This window comes from Pan paniscus, chromosome 14 (assembly GCF_029289425.2).
Source record: "Pan paniscus chromosome 14, NHGRI_mPanPan1-v2.0_pri, whole genome shotgun sequence".
NCBI classification, from domain to species: domain Eukaryota; kingdom Metazoa; phylum Chordata; class Mammalia; order Primates; family Hominidae; genus Pan; species Pan paniscus.
Window position 1 is genome coordinate 61937617 of NC_073263.2, and position 24767 is coordinate 61962383.

At 34.1% G+C, this 24767-nt stretch overlaps 1 protein-coding gene across 11 annotated transcripts in view; it reads left to right on the forward strand.

Annotated features, from left to right (window-relative positions):
- The window catches only part of TDRD3 (tudor domain containing 3), a 181674-nt gene that overhangs the window by 23836 nt on the left and 133071 nt on the right, over positions 1 to 24767 (forward strand). For 10 of the 11 annotated variants that reach the window (XM_008950652.5, XM_003825323.6, XM_063595787.1 and 7 more), the window contains exon 2: positions 21083 to 21167. The exons of the other annotated variant lie outside the window; for it this stretch is intronic. In XM_008950652.5, coding sequence (XP_008948900.4) covers positions 21083 to 21167 — 85 coding nt within the window. The remainder of the gene's footprint in view (positions 1 to 21082; positions 21168 to 24767) is intronic. 11 annotated transcript variants of the gene reach the window in all.

The following is a 24767-nucleotide window of genomic DNA, read 5'->3' on the forward strand; positions in this document are numbered from 1 at the left end:
AGTGTTTAGCATGATAGGTTTTGATAGTTGTGTACGTTTAGATAACCCCCATTCTAAATGTGATATAGAATGTTTTCATCACCCAAGAAAGTTTTCTCCTGCTCTGTTCCTTCTGTGCCCACAGATAGTCTTTTTCTGACATCTGGCATCATGGATTCACTATCTTGTAATTGGATATTATAAAAATGGAAACCTTATTTCTTCTGACATCTTAGAAGTATAATGCTTTTGAGATTCATTCATATTCTTGTCTGTATTGGTAGTTCATTTTTTATTGTTGAGTAGGAGTTCATGTTTGAGTATACCATAATTTGTTTGGTCATTCTCCTTTTGATAGACAATAACCAGTTTTTGGTTATTATGAATAAGGCTTGGAGCATTCATTTATAAGTATTTTTTGTGGACATATGTTTTCATTTCTCTTAGAGGATATCTAGGAGTGAAATTGCTGGGCCATAGGGCAGATTTTTGTTTAACTTTATAGGAAACAGCCAAAAGTTTATTTCCAAAGTGGGTGTGACATTTTATACTCCAACCAACAGTGTATGAGAGATCTGGTTTCTCCACTTCCTCACCAATATTCTGTTTTCAGTCCTTTTGATTTTAGCCATTCATCTGGTGTGAAATGGTATCTCATTGTGGTTTTAATGTGTATTTTCTTGATGGCTAAAGATGTTGAGTACTTTTTAATGTGACTATTAGCTCTTAATAAAGTATCTATTTGAGTCTCTTGTCCATTAAGAATTTGGATTGTTGTACCCATCACTGATAGACTAAAGAAAATATGGAACATATACACCATGGAATACTATGCAGCCATAAAAAAGAATGAGTTCATGTCCTTTGCAGGGACATGGATGCAGCTGGAAACCATCATTCTCAGCAAACTAACATAGGAACAGAAAAACCAAACACCATGTGTTCTCACTCATAGGTGGGAGTTGAACAGTGAGAACACATGGACACAGAGAGGGGAACATCACACACCGAGGCCTGTTGTGGGGGCGGGGGGCAAAGGAAGGGAGAACATTAGGACAAATACCTAATGCATGTGGGGCTTAAAACCTAGATGATGGGTTGATAGATGCAGCAAACCACCATGGCACATGTATACCTATGTAACAAACCTGCACATTCTGCACATGTATCCCAGAACTTAAAGTAAAATTAAAAAAAAAGAATAGATGGATGAAAGCAGAAAGGAAGAAAAGGAATAATCTAAAGTAAATATGGTAAAATGCTAATATTTTAAAAATCTAGGTGGTGTGAGCAGGAATTTTTAAAAATTATTTTTAATGTTTTTCCTATAAGTAAAAATATTTCATATTAGAAGACAAAAAGAGATGAAAAGGTATTTTCATCTCTTTTATAATTATTGTGGTTATGTGTTTTATATGTAATACATCATGTAATGATAGATATACTAGATTATTAATATTACAAATATAGACTTAGAAGATAGATATCATTTACATCAAGTTAATCAGTGTATAAGAAGTATGATTTTTTCTACTTGTAATTATTTCCATAAAGGTTAATGTTTTTTACCTAACAACAACAACAACAAAAAGAAATTGGATTGTTGGACTTCTAAATGTTGATTTGTAGGAGTTGATTATATGTTCTAGATATGAGTCTTAAAATATATATGCTATGAATGTTTTTTACAATCTGTGGCCTTTTTATTTTATTAATGATATTTTTTGATGACTAAATATTTTTAATTTTGGTCAAGATCAATTTTATCAGTTTTTTTTCTTTTATAATGAGGGCTTTTTATGTCCTGTTCAAGAATTGTTGCCTACTTCAAGTTTGTGAAGGTACTTTCTTATGCTTGCTTCCAGAAGCTGTATGATATGGGTTTTATATTTAAGTATATGATCAAATTATGTTGGTTTGTGGAGTGGGAAAGAAGCATGGTATTATTTTTATTTTTATACAGATATTCAGGTATTTCAGTGACATTTGTAAAAAAAAATTTTCTTTATTGGATTGACTTGGCATTTTGATTGAAAATCCGTTGACCAGGCTGGGCTTGGTGGCTGATGCCTGTAATCCCAGCGCTTTGGGAGGCCGAGGTGGGTGGATCATGAGGTCAGGAGATCAAGACCATCCTGGCTAACATGGTGAAACCCCGTCTCTACTAAAAATACAAAAAAAATTAGCCGGGCATGATGGCGGGTGCCTGTAGTCCCAGCTACTCGGGAGGCTGAGGCAGGAAAATGGTATGAACCCAGGAGGCGGAGCTTGCAGTGAGCCGAGATCACGTCACTGTGCTCCAACCTGGGTGACAGACTGAGACTCCGTCTCAAAAAAAAAAAAAAAGAAACTCTGTTGACCGTATTTTGTGGGTCTATATTGTTTTATTATTCTATTTGACTGTCCTCATGCCAATCTCACACTGTCTGGATTAATGAAGCTTTATGATAAGTACTGATAACAATTAGTGTGAGCCCTCATCTTTTCTTTCAGGTTAATTTGGGAATTCTTGAGCATTTGCATTTCCATATTGTATTAGTTCATTTTCATACTGCTGTGAAGAAATACCCGAGACTGGGTAATTAATAAAAAAAAAAGAGGTTTAATGGACTCACAGTTCCATATGGCTCAGGAGGCCCCACAATCTTGGCAGAAGACGAAGGAGGAGCAAAGGCACATCATACGTGGTGGCAGGCAGCAGAGCATGTGCACAGGAACTGCCCTTTATAAAACCATCGGATCTCATGAGACTTACTTACTATCACGAGAATAGCATAGGAAAAACTTGCCTTCTTGATTCAATTACTTCCCACTGGGTCCCTCCCGTGACACATGGGGATTATGGGAGCTACAATTCAAGATGAGATTTGGGTGGGGACACAGCCAAACCATATCACATATGAATTTTAACATCAGTTTGTCTGTTTGCTGAAGAAAATCCTACTAGGACTTATGATAACTAGAAAATGGTGGCAGTGTAGTAAATAACTTCCCAGAATCTTTCCCCCAAACTATACGGATAACTTCACACCTAAGCAAAATCTGTGTAAAACAATGCTCTCAACCTTATGTGAGCACAGAGAATGTGGAAACTATCAAAGACCTGTCAGTAAAAAGAAAAAGTTAAAAGCCAGCCCCATGGTTCCACACACTCCTGTGCCAATCTTGTCCCACTTGTGGGGCTTTGGTGATCCAAGGCAGACCTCAAAAAAAACTACAGAAAAGCAGAGGAGAGATGCAAATGAAATGACTGGAGGGTGGTAGGAATGACCACCAGAAAGATCAAATCCACCCTAAATGTGAAAAATAAAGAAATTTGGCTTATTAGGAAGATATTTCAAAGTAAGGACAGGTGCCAAGTAAAGGGCCAGAAAGAAACAGATGAAAAACAGTGGGTCAGGCATGTAACTTAAAATAGACACATGCCATATAAAGGAATTGGTGTATGAATTAAATGGATAGATTCTATTTAAATGGGTAAGTCTGATTTCAAAGAATAGGTATGATTTAAAGGTTCAATTTTTGAAATGCATAGCTTCTGGGAGAGAAAGAAACAAAAAGGAGGGAAGGCGTTTCCTTTGGCAATTGGATAATGAAGAGGAAAAGAAGGAAAAGGGAAAAATTAAGGCCCCGTGAGACAAAATAGAACTACACAGGTGGAGGATTCATAATATGCCCCCTAATGAAACCAACCACTTCATTAAAGTATATAGCATTGATTGACTGGTAGGAAAGGTTGACATTGGACTAGAAATATTGTAAAACAGCCCAATGTCACAAAAATGAACAAAATATTTCTAAATCAGGAAACAAATTTGCACGCAAACCGAGGAAAATTCTTTTTCCCCAAAACAACCGTGAACTATAACTCTAAGTTCATACTCCAACAGAATTAAATTTACTCCAACGAGCATTTGGAAGTATGAAAAATCACTTGAGTCAGAAATTCAAAAACTAAAGACAGAAGTGGACAATAAACAGGGACAAATGGGGGAAAAATGTTGATGGAGCTTTGGAAAGAAATGGAAGAAAATATCAGAATTATTTTAGAAATAAAGAATATATTACAAGGTACCCAAGGGAAAATGGACTAGAATGAAAAATTGATAAGGAGCATTGAAGAAAGAAAAACAACTATGAGAATTTAAATAAAGAAGAAATGTCAGAGAGAAAGTAGTCGAATATTATTCCTTTGGAATAATATTCAAGTCAAGGAAGGAATAATATTTGTTTTATTTGAGTCCCTAAGGGGAAAAAACCAAAACAATTGAAAAGAGCTGATATCTAAAACTATAATTCAAGAAAACTTTCCAGATAGAAAAAGATGTAAATCCACACATTGAAAGTATGTCAAGTGCAATGAAAGATTAATCCACAGCAATTAACTCCAAGACATATCCCAGTTAAAAATTATCAGATTATTAAGATAATAAAATCCTTAGGACCGCCATGAAAAAAGTCAAATAAAAGCAAAAGAATTATAGTAGCATCAAGCTTTTCAAAACCAATATATAAAGCAAGGCAAAAATAGAGCAGCATTCAAAGAAAAGTCAGTGGAAGTATGAATTTGGGATTTTATATCTAGCCAAGCTGCTTTTTAAATATTAAGGCTATATAAAAATAGTTTTCATCATGCCAGAACTTTTATGCATCAAGAGATAGAGCAACTGGCTTTCTGAAACAGAAACTTCAGGAGTTTGCAGGGACACATACATAGAAACATACCAGTAACAGGATACTTCGTTATACTACTTTCATTACTAGTAATGATAGATTTAAGTGGACAAAATATAAGGAGGTAGAAGATGTAAACAATATAGCCAATAAGGTTGATCTTCTGGGTATACTGTATATTGAATGCTATACCTTGATAAGAGAAAATACTCATTTTCTTAAGTGCCTATGGCACATTCACAAAAACTGATTATATATTATGTCATAAGGAAAACATTAATAACTTCCATAAAGTAGAACTATTATATACACTCTGATTACAGTGGACTAAAACTAGGATTTACTAACAAAACCAAATACAAGCCCTTTCACCTAGAAATTAAAAAGTTTGACTAAACAACTTTTAAAAAAGTATTTTAAAAAATTGTAAAAGGAGAAATACAATTAAATGTATTGTAAAAAAATGTAATGACAGTGACACTTTATATCATAATTTATGTGGTATATTTAAAGCAGTGATTAGAGGAAAATTTATTTTACTGCTTTTATTAATAAAATGAATACATGAACTAAATTTTCAGTGAAACTAAAAAAGATCAAGGTAAGTCAAAAGGAAGAAAAATAATAACTATAAAAGCAGAAATTGATGAGCAAAAGAATAGAAAAACAGTAAATCTAGCAAATAAGCCAAAATCCTGATGTTTTCTCTCCCTGGCCATGCAGTGTTTTTTTTTTTGTTTGTTTGTTTTTGTTTTTTGAGATGGAGTCTTACTCTGTCGCCCAGGCTGGAGTGCAGTGGCGCCATCTCGGCTCACTGCAAGCTCCGCCTCCCGGGTTCACGCCATTCTCCTGCCTTAGCCTCCCGAGTAGCTGGGACTACAGGCGCCCGCCACCATGCCCGGCTAACTTTTTGTATTTTTGGTGGAGACGGGGTTTCACTGTGTTAGCCAGGATGGTCTGGATCTCCTGACCTCGTGATCCACCCACCTCGGCCTCCCAAAGCGCTGGGATTACAGGCGTGAGCCACCGCCCCCGGACAGTGGTTTTTAAAAAACAACTTTATTGAGTTATAAATCACAGAAAAAAATTCACCTCTTTTAAAGTGTACAGTTCTGGCTGGGCGCAGTGGCTCACGCGTGTAATCCCAGCACTTTGGGAGGCTGAGGTTGGCGGATCACTTGAGGGAGGAGTTCGAGACCAGCCTGGCCAACATGGCAAAACCCCTTCTCTACTAAAAATACAAAAATTATCCGGGCATAGTGGGATGCTCCTGTAGTCCCAGCTACTCAGAAGGCTGAGGCAGGAGAATTGCTTGAACCCAGGAGGCAGAGGTTGCAGTGAGCAGAGATTGTGCCACTGTACCCCAGCCTGCGTGACAGAAGGCAACTCTGTCTGAAAAAATAAATAAATAAATAAAAATAAAGCATATCATTCAGTAGCTTTTCGTATATTCACAGAGATTTGTAATCATCACTGCTATCTAATTCAAGAACATTTAACCCGATATGCATTGGCATCATTCCCCTTTCCTCCTAGACCCTGGCAACTTCTCATCTTCTTTCTGTCTCTATGGATTTTTTTATATGACATTTCATATAAGTGGAATCATACAGAATGTGGCTTTTAATGTTTGGCCTCTTTCACTTAGCATAACATTTTTATGGTTCATTCATGTTGCTGCATGTATCATTCCTTCACTTATTTTTATGACAATAATATTACAATGTGTGGAAATAACACATTTTGTTTATATCCATTTATCGGATGAACAGTCTTGGTGTTTTTGAAAAAGTTAACAAAATAGACAAACCATTAGCTAACTTATTCAAGGAAAAAATGCATAACTATGTAAAATAAGAAATAACAAAGAGAAGTCATCTTTCAAACAGAATACATTAAAAATAATTTGATTAAAAAATGGGCAAAGGACCTGAATAAACTTTTCCCTAAAGAAGACATAAAAATGTCTAAGAGGTGTATGAAAAGGTGCTCAAGATCACGAATGATCAGGGACATGCAAATTGAAACCACTATGATGTATCACCTCACACCTATAAGGATGGCTATTATCAAAAAAGATACAAGATAACAAATGTTGGCAGGGGTGTGGAGAAACACCCTAGTACACCGTTGATGGGAATGTAGATGGGTACAGCCCTTGTGGAAAACAGTATGGAAACTCCTAAAGAAATTAAAAATAGAACTACAGTATGACCTAGCAATCCCTATTCTGAGTATATATCCAAAGAAGATGAAATCACTACCTCATAAAGATATTTGCACTCCCAAGTTTATTGCAGTAGTAGTCACAGTAGCCAAGCTATGGAAACAATCTAATGTCCATCGATGGAAAAATGAATAAAGAAAATGTGGTATATACAGTTGATCTTGAACAGTACGGATTTGAACTGTGTGAGTTCACTTATACGTGGATTTTCTTTGATTTCTACCATGCTACCACTGAGACAGCAAGACCAACCCCTCCTCTTCCTCCTCCTCCTCAGCCTACTCAACATGAAGACAATGAGGATGAAGACCTTAATGATGGTCTATTTCCACATAATGAACAGTAAATATGCTTTCCATATGGTTTTTGTAACATTTTCTTTTTATTGTAGGAATATAGTACATTATACGTATACAAAATATGTATTAATTGACTATGTTATTGGTAAGGCTTCTGGTCAGCAGTGGGCTATTAGTAGTTAAGTTTTTAGGGAGTCAGAATTTATACTCAGATTTTCAACTGTGCAGGGGTTGGTGCTGCTAACACCCGAGTTCAAGGGTGACTTGTATTTACAATGGGATATAATTGAGCCTTTAAAAAGAAGGAGATCCTGCCATTTCTCACCCATGAATGGACCTATAGGATGTTATGCTAAGTGAAAAAAGCCAGACACAGAAATAAAAGTATTATGTGATCTTACTTATATGTGGAATATTATAAACCAAAAAAGAGCTCAAATATAGAAATAGAGAATGAAACAGTGGTTACCACAGGCAGTGGGGAGGGCAGAGGAAATGGGGAGATGTGGGTCCAAGGACAAAAAATAGATACGTAGGATGAACAAGTTGAGAGATGTACAACATGAGGACTAAAGTTATTAAAATTAGAGATTTTTATTAAATAAGTAGACATTAGCTGCCCTTGTCACACACAAAAAGTAACTGTGAGATGATAGATACGTTAATAAGCTTCACTATGGTAACTATTTTGCTATCTATATGTATCCTGTAACATCATGTTGTAAACCTTGAATATACACAACAAAAAATTTTTTAAATGTCATGAGACACTTTGCAAATAATTCTAAAAACCTATATGAAATGGGTAATTTTCTAGGAAAGTACAGATGACCAAAGTTGCCCCTATTAGAGTTAGAAAGCTTAAGCAGACCAATGTTATAGAAGAAATAGAGAAAATTAAGGAGAGATTACTCCATAAAAGCACCAAGGGACAAATGGTTTCACAGAGGAATTCTATAAAACCTTCACATACCATATACTGTCATTCATCACTTTATGGGGTATGTTCTAGAAATGTGTTCTCAAGCAACTTTGTCACTGTGGGAACATCACAGAGTGTTCTTACACAAACCTTAATGGTATTGCCGACTAAGCGCATAGGCTATATGGCATAGCCTGTTGCTCCTAGGCTACCAACCTGTACAGCATGTTATCGTACTGAATACTGTGGGCAATTGTAACACAATTTAGTATTGTGTACGTATTTATGTATTTAAACATATTTGTATATTTAAAAATATGTAAACATAGAAAAGATACAGTAAAAATACAGTATTTTAATTTTAGAGGACCACAGTCATATATGTATCTGTCATTGACCAAAATGTTATGTGGAGTGTGACTGTATTGAAAACTTTTTTTTCTTAAGAGCAAATAGCTGTAATATCCACTTTAAATCTTTATTATTTTCAGCATCAGGTTCATCTTGGCATCAGACAGATTTGATTGATTTTGTTTTTTCTTCAGAATGTGTTCCATTTTTTCGTTCTTTGTATGTTGGGTAATTTTGGATTTTGTAGTGCATATTAGTAGTGTTAAATTGTAAAGATTTTTGTTCTGTTGTTTTACACTGATGAATATTGTTTCCCGTGTTATTAAAGGTACTTTTTTTTGTGGGGAGGCTGGGTTTGAACTGCAGTTTCGTTTCTTATGCAGCAGCTCCATCCTCTTTTCAAATCTTTTGTCTTCAGCTGGGATGTTTGGAGTCGGCTTCGCACGTGTCATTTGGAGGTCAGTCAGGTGTAGGTAGACAGAGTTTGGTGATCCCCTCTCTACGTCTTTCCTTTGACTGATCTCTCCACACTGTTCAGTGCTCCTGGTTTACCCACTATCCTTTTCTGTATAATAAGAAGGGCCACTGACACTCTGTGTAATTTGTATTTTCTTATTTATAGACTTAAACTAACCAATAAGGTTCACTGAAAGTATTCATTCAGAACGAGATAATGAATCAAGGCATTTTAAGTTGAATAGAAAATGTCCTTCATAGATTCTAAGCTAAGGGATGGATGGCCTTTCAAAATAATGTTTTTTATTTAATTAAATCAATACTTCTCAAGTAATTACTGGAATTTGTAATGGGTATATTTATTTCCTGTGGCTGCGGTAGCAAATTACCACAAGCTGGGTGGCTTAAAACAATTGAAATTTATTCACTTAACAGTTCTGGAGATCAGAAGTCTGAAATCAAAATGTCTTTGGAACTGTTCTCCCTGCAGAGGCTCTAGGGGAGAATCAGTAACTTACCCTTACAGCTTCTGTGGTTGCTGACATTCCTTGGCTTGAGGCATCATCAGTCCAGTTTCTGCCTCCAGCTTCATATGGCCTTTTACTTTTCTGTGTGTCACTTTACTCTGTGTGTTTATTTTTAAACTCCCTCTGCCTCTCTCCTATAAAAACACTTGTCATTGGATTTAGGACCTGCCTGGATTATCTAGTATGATTTTCTTATTTCAAAGTTCTTAATTTAATTACTTCTGTAATGACTGTCTCTAAATAAAGTAACATTCACAGATTCCCAGGCATTAGGACATAAGCATGGGCCACCATTCAGGCTACTATGAAGAGGTATGGGGGATGTAGTCAAATTATGTTTTCTAAGTTAATATAGGGGCCAAGGGAAAATTTTCCCTTCTGCCTCTGAAGGTTTGCTGAAAATCAGCTGAAGAAAGGCCTATTAATAGCAGAGGCATACAAAATTAATTTTATCGTGCATAGCACAAGGGAATTACAAGAGAATGATTGTTTATACAATAGTGCAGTGGGGGTACAGAAGCTTATATACTCTTCACAGAGGAAAGGGAGATGTGGATGATTTTAAGGTGAATAGTAAGTGATTTTTAGGGGAATTCAATGGGCTTGGAGAACATACGTCTTGAGACATACGTCCTCATGCATCCTGAGACAAAGCCTTGTGGGCCCACAGAGAAGACAGTGGTTCTGTCCAGGTGTGTTGACAGACTTCAGTCTTTATTCCTGCAGTATGAGTTAATGAAAACTCATGGAAAGGACCAGTGGTAATTTTCTTCTTTGAAGAGTCTGGAGTTTAAGCAGATAAGGGAGTATCAGAGTAAAGCTTCTTCTAGTATCTGCCAGTCTCCAAGGGCCTTTAATTTAAAATAATCAGCATACCAGGGTGCCATATTTTGGGGTGAAATTTCCTGGTCTCCTTCAATAGAAAAGAATATCTAATTTATTTGCAGCATTTCTATTTCAAAAATGTAAGCAACACTAAGCACTTTGTATTTAAGATGCATTTTAAAGAAATGGAAATGAGAATTACTAATTCATATTTATCAGCTGACATATATATGGGACTATTTCACTCTTTTGACAAAAAATTTATTGTTTAGTATTTACCTGTTGAGTGACACATTTAAATGGCTGCCCTTTTTAATTGTAATATTGTGCTTTTTATATGCCTCTTTCATTTTTTACTTCATTTTAATGTACAGGGAATCGTTATGCTATTAGATTGTAAGACATATGATTGCATATACTAGAAACAAGTAGGTATTTGTCTTAACTGCCTATGATAATTGAAGTAGATTTTCATTTTTAAGATTTTGAATGACATTAAATAAATTTTAAATGTAAATTGTAAAATGGCTAATTTTTCTCTGTGCAATATAATTTTAAACTTTATTGCTTACTAGCTCTTTCTTGACATTATTGTTTTAAATTTTGACATAAATGGCAGGTTGAACAAAAACAATAGCAATTCATTTTGCATTAGAAATTCTGTTCCAGGCAGAAACAGTGGCACAGTCTAATGGAATAACTTACTTTCTTATTGTTAAAAAACTTTCAATTGTAAAACTGAGTGATTTAAACAAAATAAATAATAAAGGTATTTCCTTCTTTCTGACACTTTTCTTTAGTTCTCAGTGAACTCCATGTGAGTAGCCTGCTAGAAATCTGTAGTCAGGCTTACCAGTAAGGAAGCATATATACTTTTGTCTATTAGCTGTAGCCTTTGAAGAAATTCCCTTTATCATTAATTTTATTCTCTTTCTTTCTCATTAGAGAAATTTTATTCTCTTTCTTTCTCATTAGAATCCAGATTTTTGAATATCATTATGTTTTGAAAATATTTTGTAGAATAAACAAGGGCACCATGTTTAAGAAGGAAGAAAACTAATACTTATTTAGCACCTACTGTATTCCAAGCATTTGCTAGGTATTACATGCTGTCTCCTCATTTATTCTTAGAAAAACTCTGTAGATCAGTATTTTCAGTACGGTCTTTTTTGGCAAGGGTAAACTGAGGCACAGAAAGATGAAGTAAATTGACTAGGGTCCCACATGTATTGAAAGGTAAGGCTGAGATTTTCATCTAGTTTTCACTAGTTTCACTAAAAAGTGATAGTCTCTCCAGCTACTCATGAAAATGCCTTCCAATTTTTATAATACCTTACATTTATAAATAGCATTTCTTATGTAAACTTAATCAAGTATGTGATCTCCTTGGGGTTAATTCTGGAAGGCCTCACCTTGAGAGACCCTCAGCATGGACTTTGTAGGCACCAATGCTATGAGTGCAGTAGTCAGTGTAGTGTTTAGGGCATTAGGCTTCATGTAAGCCTTTTGAACTGATGTATGGTTTTATAGCCACTACCTTTTTGCTGAGAAAAAGAGGACAGAAATATTAAGTAATCTCACATCTTAAAATCTGATTTATTAAAAAGTAACCCCAGTTCTGCTTCTGAATTAATGTATGAAAATACAGAATTAGAGGAAGGCTGTAAATTATAACCCCAATGAAAGTGAAAATATCTAGGCCTTCATTTTATACTTTTAAATTTATGTGAAGTCATGGTTTACAAAGATGAATAACAACATAGTTAGGTTACCATTGCCACTATACTATGTAATATATCAATTATGGGATTTCAAAGGAATTATTTACAAATTTTTACTTGCTCAGCTGTTACAATTTTTTTAATACTAAATAAGCATTCTAGGGTGAATGCCTTCATGGATTGGTTTATGTATGGGGAAAATATTTTAATATTTTGAATATGAGTCATAAAAATAGAAGTTTGTTGTTTATTACCTATCTCACGATCATTTTAAAATCGTCATGCTATATTTTGATGTCACAGAAAAGCAATTATTGAAATAATGCTGAAAATACTTTTTGTAACTATTCTACAGCAAAAAAGCATTAGTCTGTAATAATTTATGTGTTCTTTATTTTTATAAAATCATCTATTTCCAGAGGATATAGATGTAGAAGAGACGGGAAGAGAAAATTGTCTTAATATATCTAATGGTGAGGTATTTCTTGAATGCTTACTAAATGAGTTTTTTTTAAACCCTGAGTGATCTTTATATCAAACACAAATTCAAAATTATAGTAGTCTATTTTATTTTCTTTGTTATCCCTACTCTCCAACAAAAAACAAATGTCAGAAACCTTTAAGCTAGTTTAGTATCTCTTCAGGGTCTTAGCTTCAACAGGAGTATAATATTTTACTTGTGAAACAAGGTTGTCATCTAGTGGTGCTTTCAAGTAGTACAGCTTTCACAATTAGCTAGCTGATAGTCTTCAGCTTTTTAAAGGAAGTGCTTAACAAAAAGCTATCTAGATTTAACTTTTCAGAATTTAAACACTTTTGAATACTGTTAAATTAGATATAAACTTACAAAGGATTTTCCCTAGAAATTTTTTAAATTTCCATCTCAATTTTTAAAATAAATTTTTTGTTTGGCTACTGAAATACTGATATTTGACCAGTGTGGATGTTAACCATGATGTATATCAAGGCATTTCATATTGTTTTGCATCATCAGAAGTTGTTTATTTAGAAGAAGATTCTTAAATAGTGTTAAGTAATTAAAAAAATTTTTTTTGCATATTAATCCTTTCACCAGCCTGAGCAACAAAGCAAGACTATCTTTACCAAAAAATAAAAATAAAAAGGTGGAACTAATGTATATTTATGATGGCAAAGAAATCATAAAAACTAAAAACTGAAAAAATAATGCATATTAATAGATAGTTGATTAATGAGTAAAATAAATCTTATATTGAAAGTAGTTTACTACATTAACACTACATGCTGGTACTTAGAAGTACTTTAAATAGTACGTACCTTTATTTATCTGATCCATTTATATATAAGCCACAGAGAAAATTAAATTTTTAAGCTAGCATTGATTCAAGTCCTGGTTTAATTGTTGGAATACAGATTGTGGTATTCAATTTGGGATAGGAAGTGGCTACTTTGCCTAGACAAGAAAAGAAAATGTGGTAATATTAATAGAAGAGGTACTTAGTTGTTAAGGGAAACAAAATAAAAGACCTCTTTTTTCATTTTCCACCATTTTTCATAGTACTCACTCCTCTGAATTACCTTTTGTAGAATTCTGATCCTTCTGTTTATTATGCTCAATAGAGCTTTTGCCATGGAATTCATGGATTCATTCAACTAACTGCTGGTGTTCCATTTTATATTCTCATGTGCTATCTTTCCAATATATCTGTAAGCTGTATTGAATATATTGATTTTATTTTTAACAGGTTATCTGAAGAAAATCTTGTGCCCCAATTCTTACTAGCATTTTTACCTTACTAATCTTGTTATTCATTATGGCAAAATACTGTATTTTCCCAAGTTATATTCATAAACAAGAACTTGCAAGCCATTTCCTTCTGCCCTAGAGGAGGGAATCGGCAAGTTAATTCAGTGTCTCTGACTAGGTATGGTATAGTAAGAGTCTATAAGAATAATATATAAAACAAATTTTTGGCAGGTGTATTACAATCAATTTACACTATGGAGAGAGAAACAGTTTAGGCAGAGTGAACGGAGAGATCTTCGTATGGGTAATTTTTTAAAAATATCTTTACAACATTGAAGTTTTGGGAATTTGCAGTAGGTCAGTTACTTCCATATTTGCTAAGATCAAAAATATCCTTTAATAGAAGTTATTTTTTAAATTATCTTTTATGTTTTTTCCCTCTCTTGTCCCACCTTAGCTTGGGTAATTGGGAATTAGTTATCTTTATTTTCTTTTGTGGCTAAGCAAGAATTCATTTATCAAACTCCCATTTTGGTATTTGGATATCATGTGCGGGGGCTAGTAACCTCAGTGTGGTAGCAAATAATCAGGTGTAGGTTAGAACCCCAAAAACTGCATGAAGCCATTTGATTTGGGTTTTATTCAGGGGCAGTTAAGAACACCATGTACCAGTCACTGTCCAGATATCTTCTTTTTTTTTTTTGACATAGTCCCTATCCATTTGTGAAGAATGTTTTCACTCTTGGTTTTCTCATTGGCATTTTAAAGACTTTTCATGTGTCATCAGCCCAGTTTATATCAATGTGCAATAATTCTGTATTTTATTATTTCAGGAAGTCAAGTTGCAGTTCAGATTTGAATGGGCATTCATTATTTCAATGGGTGGCGGTGGGTAAAAGAGAATAAAACTTTAGTGTTTGCTTTTATGGCTCACTTTCTGGCCAATTAAAACATTCCTCCTCCTTAAAAATATAAGTAGTCCTCAAAGTCTGAAGTAAGCATGGGTTCTTTATATGTCCAGTTTGTAAAATATTTATGTCAATGACCAGACTGAATGATTTGATACTTTTTAGTGTGATGTAAACAACTCACCAGAGAACATTTGTTACAGGCATAATTGTGTTCTTTGCTCTCCCAGTGCGTACAAAGTGACCTAAAAGATACTTGGTTCTTTTCTTGCTTGGAAAGGAAGTTGGCTATGAATGTTATACTATCTGAGGTACACTTACGGCACAACACTGTATGTCAGAGACAACTTGGAAGTGAACAGGAGCAAATAATTTAAATAAACTAATGTGTTTAATAAGTACAAAGTACATGTACCACATGCAGGCTGAGCCCTGTTTTGTTTGGCTTATACACTGCTTTACGGAAATCTAAAAGCTAAAAATCAAATCTGACGCAGTAACTGCTTTACTAGTCCTCGTGCAGACATGGCTGCCCCCTTTAGCTCAGTCAGCTGATCTGTAGTTTGCCTTGCTCCTTTTCATTATCTATACGTTATAGCCAGTGAGTAAGTTAGATTCACCGATTTTACCTGCTTTCAAAGAAATGGATCAAAAGAAAACTGGCCCTCTTCTTTCCTTACTGATGGTAAAGGGTGGTAATGGAGATCTACTATCTGGAACAATGAGTTTAAAACAATAGTGTTTGTTTTATCACAGTTTTCTGCCAATTGAGATTCTTGAGCTATGGTTTGGACATGTCTGTTTTATATGCCAAGTGACTTCTGAACACGAGGTGAAGACAGTTAAGTGATTCTAAGATGGAATTTTGACATCTTCTCATAAATAGAAGCATTTACTAAAGGAAGCATTTTCTAAAATCCCTTTTTAAGGGATTTTAAGCACTTAAGGCTGGGTGTGGTGGCTCATGCCTGCAATCCTAGCACTTTGGGAGGCCGAGGTGGGCGGATTGTTGGAGCTCAGGAGTTGGAGACCAGCCTCTGCAACATGGTGAAATCTCATCTCTATAAAATAAAATAATTAAGTGGGCATGGTGGAGAGTGCCTGTAATCCCAGCTATTTGGGGGACTGAGCCATGAGAATTGCTTGAGCCCAGGCATTTGAGGCTCTAGTGAGCTGCGTTTGTGCCACCGCATTCCAGCCTGGTGAAAAGTGAGACCCTGTTTAAAAAGAAAAAAGAAAAAAATTGAGCACTTACTAAACTGTGGTAACTTAAAAATTGCATTATTTGAAGGTAAAATTAGTGAGAAATATTTGTCTGTTCTGTGAGTATAATGCAGAAATTTAGCCTTTTAATGCCCTGCTTGTCAGTAAAATGTATTCAGATGTTGTCATAGTTTAGATTAGTAATAAGTGGTTTTATAATATTAATGTCCAAAATCTCCATTAGAGAGTGAAAAAAAAAGTGTGCTTTTGCTGGCTGTTTTAGTAAACAAGAACCCTCTGGTGTCAGTTTCTTCTTTTGTATCAATGCCCTTGGGTTTTAGGTGTTCAAAGATGGCACATGGGAATTGATGATAATTCTCTTCTCTCAAGGTCCACCAGGTGGGTGTGCACAGGGACCGTAACTGGAGTGCCTGCTCCACTTTTCAGTTGCTTTCTTTCCTGATTACCTCAATTAAGACTGGTGAATCCTGTGTTGTGTTGTTCTTCAGTTACTGTGTTACTGAAGTTCTTGAAGCACATTTTGGTCTTTGAGTTTTTGTTTTTTATCACTTGTTTTATTCATTGGTAATATTGGAGTTTTAAATGTTTACAAAAATGAAAAGATTAATTTGTAAATCCCAAATTATGGTTAATTTAGGCTCAGTCCTTCTGTGACAATCGTCCAGTATTAACAAAAGGATCAGTAAGATATTATTCAGGGAGAGCTGTGAATGGGTGCCCTGTTTCTTGAAAATTATGGAGTAAACCTATAAGGCTTAAGTTTTTTGGTTTTGTTATGTTCAGAAAACCTTTTATAGGCCTTATTATTTTCTTATTTCAATAGTATTTTTGGGTACAGGTGGTTTTTGGTTACCTACATAAGTTCTATAGTGGTGAATTCTGAGATTTTAGTGCACCCATCACTCAAGCGGTGTACACTGTACCCAATATGTAGTCTTTTATCCCTCACCCTCTCCAAACCTACCCCAGTAGAGTCCCCAAAGTCCATTATATCACTCTATATGTATTTGCACCCTCATGCCTTAGCTCCCACTTACAAGTGAGAACATAAAGTATTTGGTTTTCCATTCCTGAGTTAGTTCATGTAGAATAATGGCCTCCAGCTCCATCCAAGTTGTTGCAAAAGACATTATTTCAATTCGTTTTTATGGCTGAGTAGTATTCTATGGTGTATATATGGCACATTTTCTTTATTCACTCTTTGGTCGATGGACACTTAAGTTGGTTCCACATCTTTGCAACTGGCAAATTGTGCTACAGTAAACGTGTGTGCATGTGTCTTTTCATATAAGGACTTCTTTTCCTTTGGGTAGATACCCAGTAGTAGGATTGCTGGATCAAATGGTAGATCTACTTTTAGTTCTTTAAGGAATCTCCATACTGTTTTCCATAGTGGTTGTACCAATTTACATTTCTGCCAGCAGTGTAAACCACATCATGACATCTATGGTTTTGTTTTTTGTTTTTTTTTTTTTTACTTTTTAATTATGGCCTTTCTTAGAGGAGTAAGGTGGTTTCTCATTGTGGTTTTGATTTGCATTTCCCTGTTGATTAGTGATGCTGAGCATTTTTTCTTATGTCTGTTGGCTGTTTTTGTATATCTTCTTTTGAGAAATGTCTATTTCCATCCTTTGCCCACTTTTGGATGGGATTATTTGTTTTTTTTTTTTCTTGCTGATTTGTTTGAGTTCCTTATAGATTCTGGATTCTAGTCCTTTTTGCATAGTTTGCAAATATTTTCTCCTGCTCTGTGGGTTGTCTGTTTACTCTGCTGATGATTTCTTTTGCTGTGCAGAAGTTTTTAGTTTAATTAAGTTCTACTTACTTTTTATTTTTGTTGCATTCGTTTTTGGGGTCTTAGTCATGAATTCTTTGCCTATGCCAATGTCCGAAGAGTTTTCCAATGTTTAGAATTTCTAAACCTTGAAAATGTTTAGAATTTTCATGATTTCAGGTCTTAGATTTAAATCTTTGATCCATCTTGAGTCGATTTTTGTATAAGGTGAGAGACGGGGATCCAGTTTCATTCTTCTACATGTGGCTTGCCAGTTTTCCCAGCATCATTTATTGAATAGGGTGTCCTTTCCCCAATTTATGTTTTTGTATGCTTTGTTGAAGATCAGTTGGCTGTATTTGTCTTTATTTCGAGGTTCTCTATTCTGTTCCATTGGTATCATTGCCTATTTTTATACCAGTACCATGCTGTTTTGGTAACTATAGCCTTGTAGTATAATTTTAAGTCCAGCAATGTGATGTATGGGCCTTGTTTGAAAGAAATCACATATTTGACTTATGTGGATAAAGGCAAGTTTCCACACCCTTACAACTCTGCCTTTAGAATTTTTGTTAGACTTTACCTTTTAATATTTTGTAGGGATGGAATATTTTTATTCTTCTGAAAACTTGAATATCTAATAATTAGTTGATATTAGTTTCCTGATCTTCTACGATGCAGAAGGGAACAGCGTGACTGCTTTTATCAACTGAGTTTTATACCTGTTCTTGTTTAATGTACTTTGGAGCTCACCAATTGAATTTGTCTAGTTCTGTTTTTGTCTGTGTGAGTTGCTGAAGTATCTAGCTGATTAGGAAACTGATTTGGATAGCTACTGGCTTTTTTTAATGAGATTATCATATCACTAGTATCAGCATTAATTGTTTGATAAATTAAATTTTTTTTTTTTTTTTTTTTTTTTTTTGAGGCAGAGTTTTGCTCTTGTTGCCCAGGCTGGAGTGCAATGGCATGATCTCGGCTCACTGCAACCTCCGCCTCCCGGGTTCAAGCAGTTATCCTGCCTCAGCCTCCCGAGTAGCTGTGATTACAGGCATGTACCACTATGCCTGGCTAATTTTGTATTTTTAGTAGAAACGGGGTTTCACCATGTTGCTCAGGCTGGTCTCAAACTCCTGGCTTCAGGTGATCCACCTGCCTTGGCCTCCCAAACTGCTGGGGTTACAGGCGTGAGCCACTGTGCCCAGCTGAAAATGGTGTGTTATAATGGAAAGAGTGCTGAATTGGGAGTTAGGAGTCATTCTTGTTTTTAACTTTGCATCTTCTAAATTTGTATTTTTGGGGCAAGTTTAATTTTACATCTCTAGGACTCCTTCATCTGTAAAGTTGAAGAGGTGAATTTTGGTTATTTTTAAATTAAATTAATTTATTATAAATAATCTATTATAATTTAAATTAATTAATCTATTCTAGTTTATCTGACATCCTATAATTCTTTAATTCTACAGTTTCCTTTCTAGAAAACAAAATATTCTATTAGTCATTACATACTATTTCCCTCTTGTGTAGGAGCTTGGAAAGCTGTGTTTTTGTAATCACTCAATCAGAATTTAATTTATCACCCATATCCTTTTGTGTACTGTTGCTTTCTAAAATTGGTCTCAACCTATACTTATCTCTTTTTTCTTCTCCATTTTCCAGCCAGAAAGCTCTAGGATATTATTCCTAGAAGGTGCTTCACACTTACTCACTTCCATGTTTTTGATTACACTATTCCTTTTCTGTGTTTTTCCCATCCCACAGCCACTTTGAGCTCCTATAACATTTTTATAGTTATTTTGGCCTTGCATGATAGCTGTTTATGTATTGTGTTATACTGTATAGCAGACTGTAAACTTCTTGAGGGCAGGTGTTTAGTTTTCATCATTTTACTAATCTTGTTACTGATTTCACACAATACTTTTCACATAAGCGGGGCATAATATTTATGAAAGTGAATTTATAAGATGATTAATTAGAGTTACAGATACAGTTGAACAATTTTTCATTATTCATAGTGAAAAATTAACAGGATAATAAATTATTATAGCCATTTTGAGTTAAAGCAGTATTTTAACCATCGAAATTGACTGCAGATATTTGTATTCCATGGTCACTTATATACTGTCATTCCTGCCTACCATCTATTCATTCTTACTGACTCATCAATATATTTGTATTTTCTCTGTCACCCATTTAACTACTTGCCTTCATTTATCATTGTGGTTTAACAGTGTCATGGTCTTAAACTTTTAATAGTACCTCATTTTGTTAACATTCTTGGTTTGACTTAAATATATATTTTTCTGACTTTTATCGCCTTGGTCTTGCTCATTGGCTTATCTACTTTAATCTTCTATTGCTCTTCTGTACTGTTCTAACTATTCACATTTCTTTTCACTTGCTTTTTTACTTTGGAGAAATTATTCTCTACTTCTTAAAGGCACTTTTTTTTGGTTGCTATTTCTGGGTAAGATTTACTTTGATAAGTATCTTAGAATCAGTCTAGTGTTGAGGGTTGATGGTGGAATTGCTGTTCATCAAAAATGAGCTTGAGTTAGATCTCTTAGACTAGCAGTCTTGGATCCTTTTAACTGTGGAGGAATGTCTGCAATGGTGATGGTACCATTAGCCATTTGGTTAAAGGGGTTGATACTGATTATAAAAAATGTGAGATATTAATCGGGGTTTTTACAAGTGGATTTTTGATGGTTGATTTTAGAATTGTTGAGTTTATCAAAGAGTTTCAAAATGTCCATGGGTATGGGTAGAGACGAATTTTTTTCCTTCAGATTCAGTAATCTCTTTACTCTTGAATTAATTGTCTCTGACAGATGCATGGCTGATTTGGACTGGATAAAAGAAAAAAGGGCAAATAAGACAATGCATAAAAAATACTGAAAAGAGATAGGAAAAGTAAAAGATGTATTGTAAAAAGTTGCCTATCTTTGTGTTATTTGGAATTAATAGCCTTTATCGAAGGATCCTTGAGAACCTTATGTGAAAGAAAGGGAACTTGAGAAGATAATGTGAGAAAGTCCAGAGAGAAGTTCTGCTGTACTCAGTTTAAAACAGTGTTTATTTTAGTTTTATTTTTATAACACATCTCAATCTCTTTTTAAGATCTTACGGTATTAACAGATACTTAAGTCGAGATTATATTTGTATAATAGCAAAGAGTAGCTTATACATCCCTTAAGTATATTGACATTTAAATAGCTTTTCTCAGAAAGCATATGAATAATCCTATTGACACAATATCTCTTTAAGGGTACAAAAGAAAAGTATGCACTGTTCATCTCTTCTATAAGACATAGTAAATAAACAGGGAATCCATATCCAAGACTCTTTCCCTAGTATTTGTAGCAGAAGCACTTTATAGTAGAAAACAAAATTGCATGTAGACTTAAGAAAAGAATTTTGGTTAATTTTGATTTTAGATAATATTAAGCCATTTATTTTATTTTAACAGGTATCTTTCAGATGAAGGCATTGAAGCTTGCACAAGCTCTCCAGACAAAGTCAATGTAAATGACATCATCCTGATTGCTCTCAATGTAGGTTATATTTATTAACTTGTAAACATTTGAAATCTGGAAGCTATATTCATAAAAAAGTCTCAGAGTAAATTGGGTTATATGATAACAAATATAGAGAACATCTTTCTTATTTTGTCCATTTTAAGTTGTAGTGATGTTTGTTGAATTTGGTAATCTCATATTAGCAAGTTATTAATATCTGTTATACAGAATCCAATGAAAAAGGAAAAAATGAAATTAACATCCCTTTTTTTCACCCACTGATCAGTTATAGACTTTTTTAACATTTACAGTAGCTACGTAATAGTAGTAAAAACTGACTATTCATTAAAATGAATTGCCATTTAATTTACATAGAAACTCTAGCTAGGTTATAGCTTTTTGACAGTGGTATTTATTGTTTCAAAATAACTTTTCATGATGATAGAAATAATAATAATTGTGGAACATTTCAGAAAAAAACAGAAAAGCAAAATAAGAAAATTAGATCTGCTTATAATTACTATTAATGTTTTAGTGTATATTTCTTTTCAACTCTTTGTCCACCCAACCCTCTAGCTCTTTTTTTTTTCCATAATTGTATTGGCTTTTGGGTTTTTTCAAGAGTTATAAAAATTGTTTGAAATAAAAATGTAAGTAAACAGGCCGGGCACGGTGGCCCACGCCTGTAATCCAAGCACGTTGGGAGGCCAAGGCAGGAGGATCATGAGGTCAGGAGTTCGAGACCAGCCTGGTCAATATGGTGAAACCCCATCTCTAGCATAGATACAAAAACTAGCTGGTTGTGGTAGTGTGTGCCTGTAGTTCCAGCTACTTGGGAGGCTGAGACAGAAGAATCGCTTGAACCCAGGAGGTGGAGGTTGCAGTGAGCCGAGATCATGCCACTGCACTCCAGCCTGGGCAACAGAGCGAGACTCTGTCTCAAAAAAAAAAGTAAGTAAACAAATGTTTTTTTCTCATTCCTGCAGTTACCCTCTGATTGTTTTTCTATGTAGCTTTATAATAAGCTATAAACAATCAAATGTATGTACTACAATATGTGGTCAATGAAATTCCTAAGAGAACTATAGTCTGACAAATCCATCATATCACTGCAAAATCAATGTAAAGCAGAAATGATGGGCACAAGGAACATTTAAAATATAAATAAATGTATAAATCTAACGTTAAAAAAGTTACTTAAATTTATATTTATAGAATTAAACTTGGGTTTAAACAGATAAAATTTATGTCCTACACTGAGTCATCTTTTTTTCAGCTGCTTTGAATTTTACTTAACAAGACAAGTAAGATCATTTTATTTTGGTTTCTGAGCTAAGTATTTAGGTTTTTAATAAATAAAAGACTAATTTTTTAATAATAAGCATTAGCTAGAAATTATGCATGTTATTTATGACTAAAAACTGTCTTGCACTGAAATTAGTTAATTCTATTGCTTAAAAATATTATAAAGGACTCTTTTCTTGTTTAAGAAAAACTTTCTACAGATTCTAGGAAAGAGATTTTATGACAATTTGCTGGGGTTTTTTTTATTTATATACTTAGGTAAATAGCAATAAACTATAATTGGTATGAAAATTTGAATAAAATAAATCAGGATGAAGTATTTGTGCTGTGTTCGTAAGAGGTGCATGCTGACTATTATCTGAATGAGTTAATTTGTCTTTTTTGTTTTCCCTGAAATATGTGGTTAAATACTGCAGTCCAAAGCTGTGATGCCATATGATAGGGAAAAAAACATTTTAATTAGGGTGAAGCCTATACCAGACAAATAATCTATTTTTCCAAATTTATCATCTTTTAATAAAATTTAGGCATTTGTAGTATTCTGTTGAATTTTTTTCAACTTTTGAGTGATTGTGGGAAATTAACCACGAGTTGAGAAAGACATGTATTATTGATTCTTATTGTGCATATATGTACGTACCCACACATGCATAGCTAATTATATATTGGGAGGATAATCCATGAACAAGTTTTCTTCTCTTCTTTCTATGGGGTAGACACTGAGCTTGTTCCTTTATCTGACAATGAACACTGCAGTAACATGTATATAGTGTTTCTCTCCAGGGAAGCCCTCTGAAGACTAATACCCAAGGCCTTTATTGGGCTGCCCGCAAAAGTATCAGAATTTCAGATCCCTCCCAGAAAACAGATGTCCACCATAAATCATATTGTTTATATGAATAATCCATGCAGTGAATTACATTTTTAGTTAGGGAGTGGTCCAAGTGCAAAGTCCCTAGCTGCCAGCCTAGGGCTAACCTTGTAAGCTGGCCTTTCTAAAGATAGCTGCCTCAGATCTGCTATGTAACTTTTAGGCTTAGCTTTTTATGTTGAAAAGGAATGTTTTTAATTTTTGCTTTTTAAATTGGGGAGTAAGAATATTAAGAAATGACATTGAAATCCAGCACGTAAGTTTTACGTTCAAATACTGGAATTATTCAGAAAAATATTTAATGATAGACCAGTCTTAAATTACTGATCACTATCCATTAGTAAAAATTTAAAAACAAATTATATTTTTATTTCTTTTAAGATTTTGTATAATATAAAATGATTCACCAAGTAGATATTATCTTGCATTTACTTAAGTAAATAGGGATTTTATGTGTGTGTGTGTGTGTGTGTGTATTTATGTGTGCATGTGTATGTGTGCGTGGGTAGGTAGATGCTTTGAAAATTATTTTTAAAGTTTTACAGGCTAAAAGTTTTCCTGTATTATTATTTTTTGTTGTTCAATATAACAGCATTCTTGGACCCAGTCATCGTCCTAGCAATCCTGATACAATGGCATCTGAATAATAAAGTTGTCTTTATAGTGTGAATTTAGGGCATTTAAAGATTTGGTAGATCATTTTCATCTTGCTAAAAATACATCAAAATAACATTTGTATATTTAAGGACACATACTATATATATGTATGGCACTTTAGAAATTATGTAAACTTTGAGCGTGTAGTCTTTTTTTAGCCTGACAACAACTTTGTAAGATAGGATTGGTGGTGTTTTTCCATTTTATAGAGGAGTAAATTAACTGGGTTTAGAGAATTAGTGACAGTGTCCTAGATCATATGATTCTTTAATTACAGTTGGGATGGATCAAAGTTTAGGATTTTTGTCTAGTGCTCATTTACTTTACAGTGATGGCTCATTTTCACTTGAATTAAATTTCATAATTATTGATGAAAACCAGAAATGAGGGACCATGATATATTATAAAATTTGTATGTATTCTGTTTCTCATTCATATTTAAATATTTCAGCTTTTGGGTGACTTCAAAATAATGTAAATGTTTTCATGAACTGTTAGTTACATTATTGATGTGATGGTTATGTATGTTCAGATGATTAAAAAAAGTACATGTTTTATACTCACTAAAATAAACAGAATGGCTAACATTTATTGAGTGCTTACTCTGTGCAAGTCATTATACTGAGTGCTTCACATCTATTAATATTTAATTATAAAACCGTCTTAATATAGGGAAGGCTGGTGTAAGAAAGTATTTTTTTACACTTATTCAGTACTTTCCAAGTGAAAAGGCGTACAACGTGAGGTACGGTTTATATTTCTTTTAATTCTGTCATTGGATTGAGGGTGTAAGAAGCATAAGT